Source organism: Phaseolus vulgaris, chromosome 8 (genome assembly GCF_000499845.2).
Source record: "Phaseolus vulgaris cultivar G19833 chromosome 8, P. vulgaris v2.0, whole genome shotgun sequence".
Taxonomy (NCBI): domain Eukaryota; kingdom Viridiplantae; phylum Streptophyta; class Magnoliopsida; order Fabales; family Fabaceae; genus Phaseolus; species Phaseolus vulgaris.
The window spans coordinates 62,739,189-62,754,933 of record NC_023752.2 but is presented as its reverse complement, the minus strand read 5'-3'; the positions used below and the strand labels follow the sequence as shown (position 1 = coordinate 62,754,933).

Genomic DNA, 15,745 nt, shown 5'->3' with positions numbered 1-15,745 from the left:
TTGATAATAAAAGATAATAATATGATATTTTTGATTCAATAATAAAATTGTCAATAAGTAAATATTAATCATTTTAGTTTACTCATAATGTAACTTATAACTAAAAGATAATAATAATTGATGGAAAAATGAATCAAATATTTATTAGTAAATAAACAATAGAAAAAAGGTAATTAAATATTTAAGATATAGCTTTCTTTAGTTATGGAATAAAAAAATATGTTTATGAGGAAATCCAATTATTTATTTTCTGTCAAAACCCTATTTACATAATTACAAATAAATTTAAAAATAAATTAGAGAATAGGACAAAAAAAATGGTATTGATGGCTACTATGAAAAGTGACATAGAAAAAGTAAGAGTAAAGATTCAAATGATAAGATGTAAATTGTAAAGAAGATTCTGCGGTTTCTTCTGCATAACTTCTTAAACACTCTCACCTCATAAATAAATAAATAAATATATATATATATATATATATATATATTTCTTTCTGCATAACTTCTTAAATACTCTCAGTATATATATATATATGTTCTTTCACCAAACACAACACTCACTATCTTCGTTCACAGAGCACATGCGATAAACTGAATATCAGAACACAGGGCATAGATTATTTGAAGCATCCAAACTCTGAACTTCATAATCACTTACTATCTCACAATCCCACCAAGAGAATGAAGACAACAATCCAGTTTCTGGTTTGTTTTTCTCTGTTCTGTGTTCTGGTTTCTTCACTTCCTCTGTTCCTTCAATCCATGAAGCCATTCCTCATGGAGTTCTTCAGCTACATGGTTGAAAAGAGCTTCATGTTCCTTCTCTGTAATGGCCTTCTTGCTTTAATAGCCATCACCTCTGGTCTAGTTCATTCCTCTTCACCACCAACCACTCATCATCAGAGTATAGAACAGCCTGCAGCAGTTGTTCACTCAGAGAAAACTATACTCCTAGACTCCAAGGAATCAGACATTGCAGTTGCAGCACCAATTGCAGGTGAGGATACTGAAACCCCACAAGAAGAAGAAATGATTTTGGTGAATGTAGAACAAGAAAATGTGGTGTCATCATTAGATGAGCAAGGAGAGGAAAATGCCCTTGCTGTCATTGAAGAAGATGATCATCTTGGTGTGGATGACAATGAAGAGTTAAACAAAAAATGTGAGGATTTTATCAAAAGGATGAAGGCAACGTTCTCTTCCAATAACTTGGAGCTAAGAGCTGTGAATAGTTTATATTTTGCAAATCAGAATTCGCTGGTTGCTGCTGTTAATTAAGTAGTGGTTTATCTCAGAGTTTTTCTTCTTTAGAATTCATGACTTTAACTAACAAAAGATGTCATAGTTTTCCAAGTTTTTGGTACTTCTGGGCGCACATATTTTTGCTTGTAACAATCTCCACTGCGTGGTTGTGTCAGACGATGTTGTATGTTCTGTTTTTTGGACGATGTTGTTCTGTTTTCTGGACTATGTTGCATGTTCTGTTATCTGTATTGTGCTCCAATGTGTTATCTTTGCTAATTCTAACATATTACAAATAAATAGTTGTTTTGAATTGATTTGTAGAGTACGTAATCTCTTCACAATACAAGGGTTGATTGAACTTTGTCGGAGATCTCATCCATTAGAGATTAAGACATTTCATCATATATAAGTGGTGCAACCCTCACCTCATTGAGCCAGTTTTATGAGATTGAATTAGGCTTAAAACACACTTCTTAACCAACTTCATAGAAGATTATTTTAATATACTAAAATAATAAACTATACTTTAGTTGAAACTCAAATTATGTTATCCTATACCTTCAAAGATCTCAACACCAATCCTTGACTGAATCCACTTTTATTTAAGTCTTAATCATCATCAACTTTATATTGAGTATTACCTTTTATAAAAAATGATTTTTTTTCAGCCAATTTTTTCTTGTTTATAAAATCATCAACTTTTTTTGTCACAAGAATATCTATAATATAATAATCCTATAAAAAAAATCAGAAGAGTATTATACGAGTTTAAATGAGATTGATTCCACATTAATTTTGAGTATTTATATTTATACTGAAGATTGGAACGTTGTGCCCTACTAATTTGAAACGGTCCTTCTGGTTGGCAAAGAAAGTACGAAGCAATTGTTTACTTGACTTGGGTGAGTCAAGTCTTCTGAGAAAGCCAACAAAATCACAGGCCATTGTTTTGAAAAGGATAGAGAGACCTAATTTTCCACAAAAATCAATTCAACTTTACGAATGTGGGCCTAGCTTCTTTTTCATTCATAAACATGGTTCTCAATTTCAACTTCTTCTATTTTTAAACCAATCAACTTTTCCAAGACACGTTTATATGCAAAGAAATACAACAAAAAAAAGAACAAATCAAAGATTGTTACTTTTTACACCATTATAATCAAAGTGTAGTTTATATTTAAAATCAATTACATAATTGAAACTTACTTTCATTGGGTTGTTTTGTTTCATCAATATTTAACTTCAACATGAAAGCATTTATATTTTGTGTTTGCTGGATGAGGACAGGAACACACCTTTTATATCTTCCTTTTAGGACTTGGTTCAAAGTTACAGCAAGAAGGCACGTATGAACAGAATGAACACAATTGAATTCAGGTGTGAAAACAAGACAATTCCATAAATCTGCTTTATAGTTTGGATAACTGATTAATTTCACAAGTTCAGATTAAGAAAAGAGTTCAAAAAATGGCACCTATTCCTATATTTCAATAATCTTACACCAAAGAATTTCCATAATTGTTTTGCATCAGTCACCAATAATCCCCACAAGAACATATGCCATCATCAAAATGGTGAAATCTATTTGAATCTCGTAAAATTATCTTTCGATTAACAATCTTTGATATGTATTTGAAAGCAGTGTGACAGTCACCACAAACCCGAAGGTTCTTCATTATCCTAATTGGTAGCTCAGATTGGCGTGTGAGAACAAAAGCAATCGCTAGTTTCTCACTGTGATAGCTGATAACCTCTTCTTTGTTTTCATGTTCAAGATCATGGAGTGCATATTTGGTTTCAGGCACATATCCCACACCCCTCATTTTGTTCATCATCTCCTTGAGTTTTTCATAGATTTTTTCTTTTTCTGGGTGTGTTTGGTCTCCAGCCACAAACACATGAACTCCATCCTTCATGGTAACCCAACTACACCCAGCTTCCTTCTTCGCTGCTGCATTCCTCATTGCTAACCTTGCCTCTGCCACATCTTCCCACTTCCCACCAGCAGCATGCATGTTAGAAACAAGTACATAGTTCACACCATTCTGTGGCTCTAACTGAATAAGCATCTTGGAAGCCCTCCTACCTAGCTCTGTATTACGGCTATTAGCACGACAACATGCTACCAAAATTGTTCTCCAAATAAGGGCATTAGGATCCACTGGCATTGTTTTGATGAATTCCTCTATCTTATTAACATTACCTGCCCTCCCAAGGAGGTCCACCATACAAGAGAAATGCTCTATTCGAGGGGCTAGTCCATATATTTCACTCATTGATTTGAGATGCTTAAATCCTTCATCAACCAACCCTACATGACTACAGGCTGATAGGACACCAACAAAACTGACATGATCTGGTGATTGGCCGTGCTGTTTCATTTGTCTAAAAAGCTCTAGAGCTTTTTCTCCATGTCCATGGCGTGCATAACCACAAATCATTGAATTCCAAGAATATATGTTCCTCACAGGCATCAATTGAAAGAATCTCGATGCATAATCTATCTTTCCACATTTCGCATACATGTCAACTAGTGCACTGCCGACAACAACTTCAGATTCTAAACAAGCTCTTATTGCACATGCATGAACTTCCATACCACGCTCTAATGTTGCAACCGAAGCACATGCACTAAGAACAGTGGCAAGTGTGAAACCATCCAATCTTTGGCCCCTTTGCATCATAAACCATACCATGTCCATGGCTTTATGCAGGATGCCATTGTGAATATATCCAGAAATCATTGAATTCCAACTGACTTCATCCCTTCGCTCCGACATTCTAGAAAAGATAATCTCACAGTCCTCAGTCTGCTCACACTTCCCATAAAAAGCTAGAAGCGTATTCTCAATGGCATTGTTATCAGCAACGGAGTATTTTAAGATTAAAGCATGAATTTGACGGCCCAGTTCAAGAAGAGAGAGAGAAGAAACTGCTGCTAAAATATTTATAAATGTTACTCTGTTTAGTTTCCATCCAGCTTGCATCATCTCCAGGAAATATTTTATTGCCTGTAAGACTGACTCGTCTGAAGTTGCTAGTGCACCAATAAAAGAATTCCAAGAAACTTGGTCATACTTTGGCATTAGAAAGAATACTTTCTTACACTCGTCCATGTAATCAGTTTCAGCATACAACGTTAGAAGAGCATTCGAAACTGAAACATCCAAATCTAGCCCATGTTTGATCCCTTCAGTGTGTATTTGTCGTCCTAACATGATCCAACCCAAACTTGCACACGAACTCAAAGTACTAATGACTGAGAATTTTGAGGCCACCATTCCATTTCTCTTCATTGTATGGAAACAGGCAACTGCTTCATCAAATCGTTCATTGTGGTCTAGGCCAGAGATCATAGAGTTCCATGAGACAGAATCTTTACTGGGCATGAATTGAAAAATTGAACGAGCATTATCAATAGCGTTGCACTTTGCATACATATTCACAAGTGCGTTTCCAATCAAAATCCAGACATCAACCAAGGCATTTCGAATTAGATAAGCATGAACCTCTTGACCCTTTCTCTTCCCTTCTTTCAAATCTGAAAATTCACTAAAAGAACTTAAAAGAACTGCATAAGATGATGCATTTATTTCAACCAAATTGTTCATTTGCTTGAATATCTTAGCTGCTTCTTCACCATGGTGCTGCTTCGCAAGTCCGACCATTAACCCATTCATAGTCACTGCATTACGATCACTCATCTGTTCAAAAATCATTTTAGCAGAATCTATTAAACCATGCTTTGCAAACCCACTGACCAATGCACTACCAACATATAAATCTTGTACGAAGCTAGATTTTTCAATCCTCGCCAGCATCTGCTCTAGCAAAGTCAGTCCACGGTCAACCAGAGAGCATGCAGCAGTTACTAAGCTACAAAAGGTATATTCATTAGGCCTGCAGGTTAATTCTGTAGCTTCCCTTTGCATGCTTGAAAATAAATTAAAAGCAGAAATTGCATCTCCCGTACGACAATAGACCGAAATTATAGAATTCCAGGATGCAGAAGTTTTAATTTTTATTTCATCAAAAACACGACGAGCATCGTCAATGGAGGCCGAGCAATGTGAATACATGGACATTAGCACATTAGACAACACCATGTCCGAAGCATAAGGAGATTTGGAAATTAAGCCATGAATCTCCATCCCGAGTTTGAGCTTATTTGGACCAATCTCTTGGCATGCTCGAAGAGCACTACCAATGGCATAGTGATTTGGCAAGAGACCAGTTGAAATGACCCCTTTGAATAAAACACATGCCTCATCAGGCATGTCATTCTGTGCATACCCAGAAATTAAACAAGACCAGGAAACGAGGTTCTTTTGCGGCATTTCATCAAACAGCTTCTGTGCGGAAACCAAGTTGCCGACTCTGACATAGATGTTGACAAGAGTATTACACCAGAAAACATCATTGATAAGCCCATATTTGTAGATATGCAGATGAAGCTGATGGGCATCTTCCACGCTACAAGAATCTTTGTATCGATGATATTCCAAATTCAAAGTTGGAAATTGGAGGTGGTGATGAGATATGTTGCAGTGATATACTGATAAAGCTAACTGGGCAGAAATAGCATGACTTGCATTGTGTAACAATCGCCTGTAGCAGAGAATCATGCTTTCCAAAACTCTACCAAGCCATCATTAAACAGGATTCTTCTTCATATCAAAGTTTGCTGCTTTTCAATCACACAATTTTCTAGCTCCTAATGCTCATACCTCTTCAAAATTTGTGCCCAATTTTATCACTTTCACTTTGTAGTTAAACACTTATTTAGACAATATGATCCACAAAATATTTCTTAAAGTGAGAGACACTTAGTTTTTCATCTTCTTCTATTCTTATTCTATGTAGATCTTTTCTACCAATAAATTTGGAAATTTGACTTCTCATTCTTTCAATTATGTATATATATATATTTTTTAATATCCAGAAATGTATTTCACACTATTTCTATAACTAAAATTTCTTTATCCAATAGTTTTAAATTACTATTCTGTTATCTTTATCCAAAGCATTGTCATTCTTTATCCAAATAACCTTTTTATTTTACAATATTTTATCTTTATCTCTAAATTGAATATCAATAATTAATTTTAAAAATCATGTTTAAGACAATTACTTATTATAACTTTTAATTATTTTTTAAAATACTTATTTATTATTGTTATTACATGACTTAGAAACAATTAACTCCTTCTCTCTCGGCTTCTCGGTCACTTGCTATTAACTTGGACTTTCGGTTACTGAATCAACTAGATTGGACTCTGATATATAGGCTTAGACTTGTTCTCAACTAATGAATCTGAACCATCACTCAATTATTAAATTTGGTTCAACTCTCGGCTTCTAGGTCTAGGATCACGGGTGGGTGTGTATCGATAAGGGGCTCAAAGAATAAAGTCAGAATCAATTTGTTTGATTATCAGACAAAAACACTCTACTTGCATATTAAACATATCACTTATTTATAGAGGTTGTTGTTGGGTATTAACTTGATTGAACTTTTACTTTTCACACCTTACAATTACTAAGTATATTTTTAGTGTTTTTGAACTTATTTATTAAACTTTGACACTCTCTTATTTTATTCTATTATTTATTTATATATTTTAACTTTTAATATTCTAAGTACAATTATAAACTTTAATTTATAAAAAGAATAGTTGCTAAAGAAGTAATTAGAAAGAAAAAGGTAAATTACAATAAAGAAGTGGCTGCATGGAGGCCAGGTCATTGATCAGTCGGTGAGATAAGGGTAGGATCCACACCAATATCCACAACACTATGTGATGGATTCCTCATCACTTTGCATTGCAACACACACACACATCAACATGGCTGCCAAACTCACTCTCTCTTCTCCCATTTCCTTCAAAACTTCTTTTCTGCCAAAATCACTCCCACTTTCTCATGCTTTATGCTCCCCAAGAACTAATATTACTGGTGTTAAAGTTCATGCTAAACTAGGTAACAATCAATCACTCACTGTCACCTTCTTTTGCTTCACTTTTATGTAGTTATCATTATAATTATCATCCTGTTTCCCATTCTGGTGAAGTGAGATTGAGATGATAAACTTGGGAATGTGGCTCTATTAGGTGGTGGAGATGAGGAAGTCAAGAAGGGAGACAAGAAGAAATTCATCACCAGAGAGGAAGAACCACAACAGTAACACTTCCCGGTTTCTTCACTTCATAAGTTTTTTTCCCTTTATTTTCTGGTCATGTTTGTTTCCCAAATGCTACAAAAAGGGTTTTGTGTGGAGCAGGTATTGGCAGACAGCAGGAGAAAGGGAGGGAGAGAATCCCATGAAGACCCCTCTTCCTTATATTATCATATTTGGTATGTCAACTCCTTTTGTAATCTTGGCCATTGCTTTTGCAAATGGTTGGATTAAGGTACCCATTCGATGAGACAACACTTCGTTGTCTACTCTATTTGTTAATTCTCACCAATTTTAAGCACTTTACTTCTCAAACTACAGCAGAGAATTTGCTTACTTTTTCACTTATGTAAAGACATTATGTCTCGTATTCATGATCAAGAGTTCACTCCTACCACTATGTATGAGCATTATGTTACACTTATAGATAGAAATTGATGAAACTGAAGAAATGTAGCATGGTCTGTGGAATTTCAACCAATATGAAAACAAGGTTAGTCTTGTCTATCAGAAAGAAAGTGGTGGAAAGAAGAGAATATGGACACATAAGGAAGGTGTATACTCACATGGTAGTGCTATAATATGCATAGTATGTTCATTGGCGTGTCAAATTTAGCTGTGGGGAGGAAGAAAGTCATAGTTCATGTGTCACATTATTATATGCTCGATTAATCATTGAATTTTCATCACAGCATGTGCAGTAAGCATATTCAATTTGGAAATGTTAGTCCTTGAAAGCAGGACAATAGTCAACCACTATGAAAATATGTTGTATATATCCCCTGAAGTGTTTTTTACAAGGAAAGCAATATTTGATTTACCTATTCAAATCAATTCTCTACACATCAGATTAAGGACCTTAACAAATGTTCTCATAAAGGCAAGTACAATAGAAGACAAAATTCATACAGCTTCATCATCTTTCCCTGCGCAGGGACTTGTACAATTCAGCAGTAATATATTTGTGTTGAAACTTGTATGTTGATCGTAGTGCCACAAATTGAGCACTTTCAGTTTTGTGTATGAATAGATGATTCAATTCCAGATGAGTAGGCCTATGGATAACACGACTACCACTCGTAGATGAAGGCTCATGTCTCATTGCCAGTGGTAGTTGTGGTGGTAATTCTGGTGGGGGCTTGCTGAACTCCTCTTCATTTAAGTATGAGTTATCATAACTCGATGGTGGTGATGGAGGATCTTCAAAATCGGATAAGTTTGCAACTATTTCTGGTATATAGTCCTGAAAATGGTTAATCATAAAGCTGTAAGCATTAAGCATACAGAAAAGGACATTGAAAATGCATGTCACTTCAATAAATATATCATATAGTTTTATGATATAAGTTACATGAAGATTAAATTGCAAGAGTTGAAAGGATTATAAGTTACGACCATGTAATTCACTCAATACTCTTGAATACGAGCAATACATTCTACTGTGCAAACAAAATTTTATAGCAATGGATAGAAGACTAGTGAAAGCAACCTAAACTATCAGAAGTTACAACCCTACACTTTGTACTAGCAAATTCATTCTAGAGCAGAGATACTCTAACGAAAATACCACATGAAATTCAGCTTTAGCATGTAACTATCCATGGTTCTATGGTTTCCTCACCAGACAACAAATTTAAAATGAGAAAGTGATATATTGACAACTTGCATCAGTCTACAATCTCATTTCTTTGCCTAAAATTTCAGTTTTTTTACATGAAGTGACAAAACTATCCTTTCTTTCTATCATGAATGAGAAGTTATATATTGGAGCAGGTTGTCAATGTTTCATTACTGTGTTAAAATAATCCTTGAGCACGTGACTTAATGGATTTAGTATATTATTGAATAGATATTGTCCTCATGCATAAGCAAACATGGTCTCAAAATAAATGTCAACTGAACTGATGATCCTGATAATGGTTATAGTGAAAGATAAGAGTTGTGAAGATGCAATAAAGAGGAGATCATCTACATTTCCTGAAAAATAAAGTAGCATGAAACTACCTGCAAATCCAATATATTGTAGCCATAACCTGACTCGTCAGAAGCAGATGGAAACTCTGGAGCATGTGTCAAATAGCCATCTACAATGAAACGATAATGGTAGATACCTATTGGGAGTGTTTTAACAAGGAGAAAATTTTGATCTACTCTCTGCAGGGGCTCCCTGACAAGGTAAAATTTGTCACATCATAAGATGAAGTAAAAGCAGAACTCTGTTTGGAATTTAAAAGTTGTAGATGGTTACGTGGTCTCCCAGTTGTCCCATGATCCTGCAATAGCAACATTGGTGGCTGCATGATTCCACATGATCTTCACACTTTTCAACCTTTCATAAATCACAGATTCTACATATCCATTTTGTGGCAGGGGTTGCGTTACCACAGCATGTCCTTGCATGGCAACCACAGGTACCTTGAAAATAGCCATTTTAAATTTGGTGTTTCAAGGTAAACGTCCATTGTGTTGATGTGTTGTTGTACCCCTCAAGATATTTATGGTCACAATAGCTTAGCTTCATTCAATGTCACTTTACTCTTAACATGCAAGTTCTTCATCAGATTAAAAACATTAAATCCTTGTTGTATTTGCAGAAACTTTTATTCATATACCTGGGAGTGAACTAATGTTGCAATGGCATGCATGTATCAAGTCTCAGATAATTCAATAAACCTCATAATTCCCATTAGACCAGCATTATTTCTCATTTGAATGGCAAACAAAAGTAGAATTCAAAATAGTAAATCCACCTTAAATTTCTATCACTTGAAAGATTACTCTAATCTTTGTTCTATGAACTAAAATCCAACTTTAGCTGTACCATTCCACAAATCATTATTAAACAGTAAGTGGAGTCAAGAAAATGCTTTCTCAGCATCCCACTTTCATAAGATGCTTATTGCTCACTACTTTGATTAAATTTCACTGTATCTATCCCCTCTTAAAGCTAAAACCCAAATGAATACACTTTATAAAACTACAACATTAAACATTAACCTATACTTTTTTAAAAGAGAGAAAGAAAAAGAACAAACCCCATAATGTTTTTTCAATGAAAGAAATTAAGAAAGGATCATCTAACTCTGACCTGGGGTTGTATGAGCAAGGGAGGTAACTGAACCAAGGGATCTGTGAATCCGTTGGTACTGCGAAAGAGAGCTTCAGGCTGCACAAATTTCATGTCTTGTTCATGCTCATAGTTCTCTTCATCCTTTTTAACCCCAGAAGAACCTTCACCATCCTTTCCTCTGCTGTTACTTCCCATCACTGAAAGTGGATGAAACCCAAATTTTGATGCAAATCACTACTACCCTCAGAATCAAAACACAACACAAAAACTCCAGCACAGAAAGAGAATAGGGCAGATAAAGAAGAAAGAATTAGAAAGCAATCTGGCATACCCTTTTCAGAGCATAAATAGAACAAACCCTTGAAAGAAAACCAGGAATTGACTCAAGGCAGCAGAGTGGCATTGTGGTTATAGAAAAAAAAATAGTTTTTTATTTTTGCTTTTTTTAATATTTGATTACTCTCTCTCTCTCTCTCTCTCTCTCTGGATGGCACTTTTCCCTGCCTTAAAGCAACTGAACAAATATACAGAGTTTTATTCTCCAATGAATTTGGAAGATTCCACAGGGAACTAATAATCATGAGTCTGGTTTAAAGGAGAATGTTCCCCTGCTATCAGGAACAACCAAACACTGTCTAATGAAACTGTACATACTTTTTTCATAGTTTCTTGTCCTTGAGTTGGTCAATTAAATTAAACTAATTTCTGTTTGTAAAGCCATCAAACATTATAGAATATTGATTCGGTACCATAATGGATTACAGCAGCTAAACGAGCTTGTTTTGAGAGTAATGGAGTTGAAGTCAAAAGCTAGTGGAAAAGTGAAACGACATGTGAAAGGAAAAGGTTCGAAGTTGGTACTTGTTATTTAACTAAACTCATAAGATGGTATCTTCAAAAAATAACAAAGAAAAAGAAAATCATAAAATACCATTGTCTTGTGCTTCTGGTCTATGCAGAAAAGCATGAGTGTTGATTAGATTTGACATGTTAACTTTGTCTTTTTTCTATTTTGTCTGCAGCTTCTTGTCTTGCACAATAAAGTTCAATCATTTCCATACCAGTGCATTTCTTTTGCCAATAACAAGGCAACCCCAAATCCACAACCCATCACATGGATGCAAAAATTGGAGAGATTCCTCTGGGTTGAATTTAGTTTAACTCAACTATATTGAAAATACTTTGATGATACTAAAATAATATTTTTTAGTTCAACCCTGTTGTTAATTATTTTGGTGCAATATATGTATCTTTTGAGGAATACTTTAAGTTTTGTTGCAAATGATGCCTTTGAGCCAAACACAGAATTTGAAATCCATGTTTGTATGTTGTGATTTTTTTAGTCTGATAAGCTATTTTATATTATGCAGTACATCGTATCAGATAAACAATGCATAAAGAGGGTCTTCTTGTATTACAATTCACTAGGCTCTTGTTATCGAATCCAACGACAGATTTTTTATCTTTTTCTAATGCATCTGCTCCCTTGAAACGAACAAAAAATTGCGCAATCAGGTGCTAACAAATCTCTTTTTGGAGGATTATGGCTGTGTTAGAGGACTCTTTTAAGTTACAATATACACTTAGTTTAAGGGTGTGTGTATAAATAGGTCACTTGAACCTTCTTTTTATCTGTCTACAATTGTAGGCAAAAAATCACTTTCAAGGGGCATTTTGTAGTAATGTATAATAAAAAATATTGAATCAATATTTTTATTTCGATACCGTCAATATAATTTCACATCGCTCAAGAGGAGGTCAAAGGCAGTTTATATACTTCTTTCTCTTCCAACTCCTCGAGACGTCTTTTAAGGACAAAATTGTGACGGAACACCGACTTTCAAAGCGGACAATACCTCAGATGCAGTGATTGACCTTAGTGATGCTACCTCTCCTGCTTGAGGTCGGAACATTGGCGTCATGGGCGTGAAAATATGTCTTTTAAGGACAAAATCGTGACGGAGCACCGACCACTAAAGCAGAACATTGTATTTTAACCACTGGCACAAATGATCCTTTCTTTGACTCCATTGTGGAGCCAAAAAAATACATTTTAAGGACAAAACCGTTACGGTACCTCAAATGCAGTGATAAACCCTAACGATACTACCTCTCGAACTTAAGGTCGAAACAGTTTTCATTTTCTACCATTCTCCTATAGCGTGATTAAGATTGATGCATCCTCTAAAGTATATATGCTAAGTGAAGGTTGTGAAACCCAAATAAATTCTCCCATGAACAAAAGTAGACACTTAAGGATCTTTTCCATTAAATGTCTGCTTTTGCGAATTTAAGATGCAACATTAGCATCCCAAGATTCCAAAGTTGAAAGAAGCATGTGAAAAGCTAAGTGAAAGCATGAATAGATTCTTGTTTAGGCCTTTGGGAGTTAAACAAGTAGTTTCACCCGTTCATGGACTCAACCCAACTTTACCAACCAAGTATCTATCTATCTATATCTTCCCATGTGGTTTGTTTTATATTTCCAAAAGGAGTGAGCATAATAGGTAGTAGTTGAGCATGTCTTAATCCACTAAAGCTCTTGAGAGCTAATTATGGAGGAAGTGGGCATCTTCTTTTAAGCATCCAATCAATGATCACAAGCTAAAGTAGAAGGAATGGTACCCCATTTTAATACTTTCATTCTTTGTTGCTAGCTAGGTGTCGACTGAACATTACTAAATAATCTAACAAGTAACAAGGATCATATTCAAATCTAAACAAGAGATTAAAAGAGTCGGAGATTAAGGAGAATTAGAGAATATATGTAAAATTTTAGAACTTAATTAACATAATACTTATGCCTAGCATAGTTTTGGTACTTGTTTGATGTATGCTCAAGAATAATATGTTTTGTTTTGTGTTTTTATTTGTAAAGCAAGCTCACAATTTAGGGAATCGTCTAACTGCAACACGATGGAAAAATATCAGGAACTGAGAAAGTAAATGAGAAATATATAAGTGTACTTACTTACTAGTCGAGAGACCGGAAAGAGACCGAAAGACTATTAACGTATTAAAAGATGAATAAAGTTAAAATGATATAAATAAATAATAAATTACGATAACACTGTATCAATGCCCAACAAATATGTTCAAAAGACTAAAAATACATTTAGTAAGTGTAAGGTGTGAAAAGTAAAAGTTCAATCAAGTTAAAGGCCAACAATGAGCACTATGAATAGGTAATATGTCTAACAGGTATAGTGTTGTTTTGTCTGATAATTAAGTAAACTGATTCTGATTTTATTATCGAAACACCTTGCAGATACACATCCAAACAAGAGTGAGTCTGGACCCAATAGTCGGGAACAAGCCCAAACCTACATAACAAAGAGTCCAAGTCAATTGATCTAGTAATCGAAAGCTCAAATCATCAGTCAAAAACCGAGAAGTCGAGTGAAGAAGAAGGAGAAAAAAAGTTAACTATTTCAAAGACCCAAAACAAGAAGAATAGAGTGCAAAATACATTTTTTTTTGTGATCATTAAAATAATTCAAGACTTTAAATTTAAAATTTAAAAAATATATTGAAAATATGATGTAACTTGTTTTTCTCGATAAAACATAATAGTTTTTTTTTTTTTTGTTATGGAATCACACTAATTTGGTGCATGATCAGTAATTAAGAACATAATCAGTAATTAAGAAAAGAAGGGAAAATACGCCAAACCATCGTTATCTTTGCTTATATAATAAACACCTTAAACAAGATGTTAGCTTTCAGGCAAAGTCATCCAAATTTATTTTATTTTATTTTATAATCTATTCCTTTGGGTTAATTTGTTGTTAAAGTCTTCAAAGGGCATTTGCATCTTAAGAAGAAAAAAAATGTGAGGTGCAACATGAAGAAAACAAATTGGTTTCGCAATTTGCACTGTGAGATGCTCAAATTTGCATCTTAATTATATTATTATTAACAAGTTTTTTAATCATTGGCACTTAATTATGTTTTTTTAATTAAAAGATTCTTTTCAATACACTGTTTATAAAATTTAATTCAATATTCATCCAATAATTTATTGTTACCTCATTTTCATATTTTTATACAATTGGTGAAATATTAAGCTTGTAAATTGGTAGGTAATACATCATTAATTAACATTTTCAATACATAAAATCAACTTATTTTAATAATGGATCTTAGTGAAAGCTGACACAGTAACTCAAAGTGATTACTTTTTTTTTTTCACACGTGGCTGAAGATAAAATTTAGTTAGGTATTTTACTTTCACTTTATGATTTTTAATTAAAGTTTCGTACATGCTGACAATTAAATTTACCTAGGTACATGTATTTTACTCTGATTAAAGAATTAAAATAAATCAATGCAATAAATGTTAATAATTTTAATATTCATGTATCTGCGCGTATGGTATTATTCTTTTCATAATTATTATTTTTTACTAAATGCTTGAAATTTTACTTTTCTTAGACATATTATAATTTTAAATTAATGAAGTTATATGTACTCTTGCAATACAAGCTTCTTTGTAATTAATATTCTAAGTCTGGTCAAATTTTCCATACAAAATGAAAGTACATAAAGCCCAAATAGGCTCAAATTGAGAAGCCAACCCATTGAGGCCTCAAGCCCGTTGATATTTTCTTTCTTTAGGTTATTTCTTCCTGGACCTCGTAGCTTCTTTTGGCACCCCCATAGGTTAAGGGAAAATACCATTTTGTCTTTAAAAAATACATTTTGGACTTTACAGTCTAGAAATGTGTTTTTTTTTCCTATTTACACCTCCCGGGATTGTAAAATTCATGTTATTTTCTATCAGATTCTACAATCTGAAATTTTTTTTCTATAAAAAATATATTGGGAATTACAAAATCTCAAAGGTATTCCAGATCTAAAAGTACTTTCTAAATTTAAAAATACCTTCTAAGTTCTATAATTCAGAAATACCTTCTGAATTTCATAATCTAAAACACAGTTTTTTTTTAAGAAACTCATACGCATTTCACCGCTCGACTGGAAATTCCCTCTGCCCATACCGTACTCCAGCTTGGTAGTTTCCACCGCCTATCCAGGGTTGAGCCATGAAATTTGACGGCGAACTTAAAAAGCCACCTAAACTCATTCTAGATTATAGAATTCCATAATTCGAAAATACCTTCTAGATTTCATAATCTGAAACGTAGTTTTTTTTTAAGAATCATTATGGATTATAGAATTTAGAAGATATTTTCAATCCAACAAATACCTGAAAGAGTTTATAATTCAATTTTTTTTCATATTACTCATTTGAA

At 33.9% G+C, this 15,745-nt stretch overlaps 4 protein-coding genes across 5 annotated transcripts; 2 read left to right on the top strand and 2 right to left on the bottom strand.

The window, feature by feature from the left end:
• The first annotated feature begins 533 nt into the window (after positions 1-533).
• Positions 534-1,559, top strand: LOC137826598 (uncharacterized). Its single transcript, XM_068632621.1, has one exon. It carries the CDS (start codon positions 682-684, stop codon positions 1,276-1,278), a length of 597 nt encoding a protein of 198 aa, XP_068488722.1. The 5' UTR covers positions 534-681; the 3' UTR covers positions 1,279-1,559.
• A 1,145-nt stretch (positions 1,560-2,704) lies between these two features.
• On the bottom strand, positions 2,705-6,117 carry LOC137826415 (putative pentatricopeptide repeat-containing protein At5g09950). The gene has a single exon (XM_068632374.1). The coding sequence runs from the start codon at positions 5,868-5,870 to the stop codon at positions 2,778-2,780; it is 3,093 nt and encodes a 1,030-aa protein (XP_068488475.1). The 5' UTR covers positions 5,871-6,117; the 3' UTR covers positions 2,705-2,777.
• Positions 6,118-7,036: 919 nt separating this feature from the next.
• LOC137824407 (uncharacterized) lies at positions 7,037-7,820 on the top strand. Its single transcript, XM_068630045.1, has 3 exons — positions 7,037-7,224; positions 7,356-7,425; positions 7,526-7,820. The coding sequence occupies exons 1-3, from the start codon at positions 7,047-7,049 to the stop codon at positions 7,668-7,670; spliced, it is 393 nt and encodes a 130-aa protein (XP_068486146.1). The 5' UTR covers positions 7,037-7,046; the 3' UTR covers positions 7,671-7,820.
• A 357-nt stretch (positions 7,821-8,177) lies between these two features.
• Positions 8,178-11,122, bottom strand: LOC137824406 (SNF1-related protein kinase regulatory subunit beta-2-like). Of its 2 annotated transcripts, XM_068630043.1 has the most exons (5): positions 10,822-11,122; positions 10,509-10,687; positions 9,669-9,835; positions 9,425-9,587; positions 8,178-8,663 (listed from the first exon to the last, which is right to left on the bottom strand). In XM_068630043.1, the coding sequence occupies exons 2-5, from the start codon at positions 10,683-10,685 to the stop codon at positions 8,337-8,339; spliced, it is 834 nt and encodes a 277-aa protein (XP_068486144.1). In that variant the 5' UTR covers positions 10,686-10,687; positions 10,822-11,122; the 3' UTR covers positions 8,178-8,336. The 2 variants fall into 2 exon arrangements, with proteins under 2 accessions (XP_068486144.1, XP_068486145.1); XM_068630044.1 differs by lacking the exon at positions 10,822-11,122 and having other exon boundaries at positions 10,509-10,815.
• Between the last annotated feature and the right edge of the window lie 4,623 nt (positions 11,123-15,745).

What these genes read in the sequence shown, in the direction of transcription:
- LOC137826598 (XM_068632621.1), top strand. Translation starts at nt 682, where the DNA reads ATGAAGACAACAATCCAGTTTCTGGTTTGTTTTTCTCTGTTCTGTGTT.
- LOC137824407 (XM_068630045.1), top strand. Translation starts at nt 7,047, where the DNA reads ATGGATTCCTCATCACTTTGCATTGCAACACACACACACATCAACATG. An exon ending in TAAAGTTCATGCTAAACTAG is followed by an intron (nt 7,225 to 7,355) that starts GTAACAATCAAT and finishes TGGCTCTATTAG; the next exon opens with GTGGTGGAGATGAGGAAGTC. An exon ending in AGAGAGGAAGAACCACAACA is followed by an intron (nt 7,426 to 7,525) that starts GTAACACTTCCC and finishes TGTGTGGAGCAG; the next exon opens with GTATTGGCAGACAGCAGGAG.
- LOC137824406 (XM_068630043.1), bottom strand. Translation starts at nt 10,685, where the DNA reads ATGGGAAGTAACAGCAGAGGAAAGGATGGTGAAGGTTCTTCTGGGGTT. An exon ending in TGGGACAACTGGGAGACCAC is followed by an intron (nt 9,588 to 9,668) that starts GTAACCATCTAC and finishes TTACCTTGTCAG; the next exon opens with GGAGCCCCTGCAGAGAGTAG. An exon ending in ACAATATATTGGATTTGCAG is followed by an intron (nt 8,664 to 9,424) that starts GTAGTTTCATGC and finishes AACCATTTTCAG; the next exon opens with GACTATATACCAGAAATAGT.
- LOC137826415 (XM_068632374.1), bottom strand. Translation starts at nt 5,870, where the DNA reads ATGATTCTCTGCTACAGGCGATTGTTACACAATGCAAGTCATGCTATT.